Consider the following 5,316-nt stretch of genomic DNA (forward strand, 5'->3'; position numbering starts at 1 on the left):
ATTGGATGAACTTTTCCTCCTTATAAACAGTTTTAAGAAATATTATGATATTTCTTAACACATCAAGTTCATCTCAAAGACTGATGCCATATGATGATATCTAGTGAAGAAATAGCATTCAAGTTCAGAGAGCAGTATGGGGCAGAAAGAGGTAAGATTTGGGGTATATAAGGGATGGAGTTATTTAGATAGAGGGACTAGTTAAGAACAGGTTTGAGAGGGGTAGGAGGTATAATAATAGAAGATGATGGTGTAAATATGATAACAATACATTGTGTATATGTATAAAATTTTCAAAAATAAAATAACCTAAAAGGAAATATGGTTTATATTTTTTAAATTCATAAGAAAAAATAATACTGGCATTTAATGTGTATTTCAATAATAATTTTAAGAGTACCAATAAACAGGATTAAAAATGTTTACTACAGGGTACTATAATTTCAAGTTGAATAAAGTAATGTATGGACAAACTATTCACAAAGAGCATAGCATAGTTTTGGAATAAGTAATTGAAAGACTCCTATTATGATCTATGAATTTGATTGTTTTGGTGAGTATCATGTTGGCCTTGTTCCAGTTTATTTCTTCCTCTGGGAAACTTCTCCTCAGTACATGGATAGATAGGAAATTATTGGTAAAGTAATTAGATTCTCAGTCAGTGGAGACATGGTCACATAGGAATATGATATACATGTTTGCCTCATCTCCATCTTAGAAATCTGTGTCTCTAGCAAATTACACTCTGACCTCTATTTCCATAAGTATATTACCCAAGAGACAATATGATAATATTGTTCCTTTTAAAATGTGTTTTGGGGAAAGTTTACTCATTAAGATGAAAATAGAATCAAGTGGTAAGCATATGCTGTCCGTGATTTTTGTGAGGTATTTTGCAGGCTGACTTTGGAGAAAACCTACATAGAAAATTTCAAGTCCTTTCAAAACCAAATATCTCTTTCCTACATAGGTACTGGGCTACTCAGAACATCTATCATTAATCATGCTTTGAAGTCATTAGAAAGTCACTTCTCCAGGTGACTGGAATTGCCTCCCCTGTTCTGATTTGTCACTCTTCTTTAGAGAAGATGAAATAATAACATCTCTACTGGCACTGGATTTTCACTCAAAGTGGCCTTAGACAACTTAGCTGCATAATCTTTGCCTTTAATTTGCTTGGATCAACAGGTGAGTGGTCACAGAATTGATGAAAAACTGAAACTGGAGGTGCCTTAAAATTATTTGATAGAAATTGTGACAATTAGTCTGAAAGATGGATTTTGAAGTTATTGTAACAATTAAATTGCAATGTACAATTTTATTTTAAGTGTGTTAGGAATTGAACTGTTTCATTTGTTTGCATGATTGATCTCAGGATGGAGAGGTACCAACATTTTGCATCAAGATTCCTTTTAACCCAGTTTATAAAGACTGAATTGTGGCCATGGATCAATACTAAACTGATAGGCCAAAGTAGGCTTCAACTCTGAATTTTGGTCACATCATGTCTGTGAACTGAAGTGTTAAATGTGAAAGATGTTAATTGTGGTAGCTGAAGCATGATATTAGAAGACAAACTTCCAAATTATGTGGCACTTTCCTTTCTTAGTCCTATAATTCAATTTGTTTTGTTGAATTAATTCAATTTTGTAGAATGAATTAGCTTTTTGAAATTAAAATATGGTTACATAACTTTTCTTTTCCATTTTTCACCACTCAACTTTTCTCATGTACTCCACCCTCTTTGCTTTCTTTCAAATTCATGGTCACTATTTTTTTTAGTTGTTGTTATACATATTTGGATTATATTTTAACAATTGCAATGTATATAATATAGCGTTAAACACTTAATGGAAAGTAATCAATTGTCATATTTAAACAATTCCACAAGGAGATAAAAAGTAAAAGAAATTAATTAAATATGGTATCTGCACAGTTCTGTAACACATGCTCAGAATGACAGTGATGAAAGGAGTCATAGGAAAAGGAGAGGAATGGAAAAGGAAGAATAAGGGATTTGTTAAGAGATGATTATGTGATCAGAGGTCACAGGAAATTGTGAAGCTTATAACAATGGGGAAAATCTATGATGAACTTTTGAATAATGTTCTTGAAATATTTGCATTCCTGTTCTTTCTTTTATATTAATGGAAGTGCTATAAGGAAGACTGTAACCCTTAGAAGAGACAAAGGATACAGTAGCTAGCAAATTGGATTATATATTCATTCAGTAAAAGGATTTAGTTGAGTTTCATGACTTCTCAAAGTCTTGTTTACTGTTTCTGGAAGTCATATGATAATAAATCTTATCTCATGTGGATTTTTTGCCTTTGCTTTCTTTTCTAAGTCATGTACTCATTACATATCTCAGACTCATCACCAACCCATAATCTCCTTTCCTTCAGACTTAACATGGCTAATATTCAGTGTATATGACACCACATTACAGATATGTCTTACAGTTTTACAGAAATTAGAAAATAAATTTATAAATATCTTAACACTGTGTCTTTAATATGTCTCTGACTCACAATGACTTTGATTGCTCTTTTTGGCTCTGCTTCGGCATGACTGAACATTGAGCAGTCAGTAAGGAGGTTCTCAGCATAAGAGAACCAAATCTGCTTACATTAGAACCAGGGAGTTTACCACTGCACAAAGACACCAAAGTGTATGTTTCTGCAGTATGTACATATGTATGCATGGATGCGTATTTAGGTATGTATGTTTGTATGCCTCTATGTATGTATGTATATGGGGATATTCTAAAAGTTGAAAAGGATATGTGAAGTAGTAAAAATGTTTTAAGAAAGTAAAGAGGAGAAAAGACAATATGTGAGTATATATAACATTAGAATAGAAAGACAACCAGTGAAGGGAAGAATGGTATAAGTGAGAGACAGGGGTATAACAGAGAGAGGCTGGGGAGGATCAACAAAACAAATTCTGCATGAAACAACCACAGTGAAATCCATTGTTTGTAAACTACTCAAAAAAAGACATTATATTCAAGGGTCAAGGCTGTACAATCCATGAAATTATCAACAAAACCAAACAAAAACAAATGAGTTTAGAAGGCATCTTTATTGTTAACTGTTAATGAATATAAATTCTTTAGGTTTGTATAATCTGATAAGTTCATACAGGAGTACAATATAAATGTTTAATATGTATTTATATAGGTATATAGATACATAATAAATGAAGATTTACATGCTTTCTAAATTTGTATTTATGTTTAATGGTTAATGAAGATCAACAGCCTATCTATCTGCAAGCTTTTCAAGAACAGAAACATAGGGAAGAGCTGAGTGGATACAAAATGGGATATATAAAATATATAAAGTAGGATATATAAAATAGTGATATTGCAAAGTAGGAAAAAACATTGGAGAAAATGAGACAGGAAAAGAAAATTATAAGCCTCAAATAGCATTAAGCAGGTTGCCATTTATCAATTGGCTCCTATCCACTACTGTCTGAATTCCACAAACACGTTAGTGACACATTTTCCTAGGATTGTGTATGCTCTAGAGCACTGAAGCAGGAATTCTTGCTACAGAATCAAGTACCATAACAGAAAGTCTGATTAAAATCAGTTAGATGATGTAGAGTTGTGGGATTAGAGCAGAAGCTGCCATCAGACATTATTGTTAGCAACTAAAATTAGTGCTTTGAAATGAAAGCAGACATGGTAAAATGAATAGTCAATTGGAGGAAAAATGACAAAAAATTCTTAGAAGTCTGGAGAAATGGGGTACAACATATATCCAGCACACCTAAAAGTTACTAATTAGAAATAATGCCTTTTTTTTAGAAAAACAAACAAAAAGATTCTCCTGCACAGAATTCCATGCTTTCACCAGCTGACATCAAATGGAGAACCCAAATAATGTGACTGAGTTTATTCTTTTGAGCATTACAAGGATTCCAGAACTGAGGCCAATGTTCTCTACATTGTTTCTTATCATGTATATGGCCACACTTTTGGGAAACCTACTGATTATGATAACTGTAACCATGAGTTCAAATCTGAGGTCCCCCATGTACCTTTTCCTCATTTCCTTGTCTCTTTTGGATATCATCTACTCTTCAGTAACTGCTCCAAAGTTGATTATGGACTCTCTCTCTGAGAACACTACCATCTCCCTTGAAGGTTGCATGGCCCAGCTCTTTGCTGAGCACTTCTTTGGTGGGGTAGAGATTATTCTTCTTATTGTGATGGCCTATGATCGCTACATGGCCATCTGTAAACCTCTTCATTATGTGACCGCTGTTAGTCCTCGAGTGTGCTGCCTGATGGTGGGAGGGGCCTGGGTGGGAGGATTTGTTCATGCAACCATTCAGCTTTTCTTCATGTATCAAATACCTTTCTGTGGTCCCTATGTCATTGATCATGTGATCTGTGATTTGTTTCCTTTATTGCAGCTAGCCTGCATGGACACCCATATCCTGGGTCTCTTAGTCATTCTCAATAGTGGGGTGATGTGTATGACCATTTTTCTAATTCTCATCTCTTCCTATTTAGTCATCCTGTGCTCCCTGAAGTCTTGCAGCTCTGAAGGAAGGCGCAAAGCCCTCTCCACATGTAGTTCTCACTTCACAGTGGTGGTGCTGTTCTTTGTACCTTGCATCTTCTTGTACATGAGGCCTGTGGTCACTTACCCCATAGACAATGCCATGGCTGTGTCTGCTACCATTGTTGAACCAATGTTAAATCCTTTGATCTATACTTTAAGAAATGCAGAGGTAAAAAACGCTTTGAGGAAAATGTGGATGAAAAGGGGACCCTAAGTGTCATTGATATGCCAAGGAACAAACATTTCTTACTAATCTCTTGGAGATACATCTTCTGCATTAATTTCAGACCATTAGATATACAGCAGAAGAGGCATCTTTTAAATTAAAAAGAAGGTTCAAGGTATCTCAGCATGCTGCTTAGTCTGTTTCTTCCCAAATCTCCAGCTCCAGAATATCCACACCAGAGTATTCTATAGTACATTTTCTTCCTCTCAAAGTTTTGGGAACAAAGAAAAAAAAACAAAACAAAAACACATAGTGTGAACCTTCCACAGCCTAGGGTATTTTCTTTGTTATATCTACATTTGGCTGAAATAATTTTCAAATAATTTTCTTTATTGATTTTCTGATTATTAAATTATATTTTTCATTTCCATATAAACTTTCAAATTAAAAGTGAGGCAAGTGTTTCCTGATGTTCTCTAGTTATTTATTTCATTTGTTACCTACCTTTATATTCAGGTTGTGTCTTTAAGATTCATGGTCACAAAAAGAGGAATAAGGTATGTATTCACT

At 34.1% G+C, this 5,316-nt stretch overlaps 1 protein-coding gene across 1 annotated transcript; it reads left to right on the forward strand.

Annotated features, from left to right (window-relative positions):
* The first annotated feature begins 3,876 nt into the window (after positions 1 to 3,876).
* Positions 3,877 to 4,794, forward strand: LOC125393676 (olfactory receptor 4C6-like). The gene has a single exon (XM_048424287.3). It carries the CDS (start codon positions 3,877 to 3,879, stop codon positions 4,792 to 4,794), a length of 918 nt encoding a protein of 305 aa, XP_048280244.3.
* The last annotated feature ends 522 nt before the right edge of the window (positions 4,795 to 5,316 follow it).

This window comes from Myodes glareolus, chromosome 7 (assembly GCF_982192425.1).
Source record: "Myodes glareolus chromosome 7, mMyoGla1.1, whole genome shotgun sequence".
Lineage (NCBI taxonomy): Eukaryota > Metazoa > Chordata > Mammalia > Rodentia > Cricetidae > Myodes > Myodes glareolus.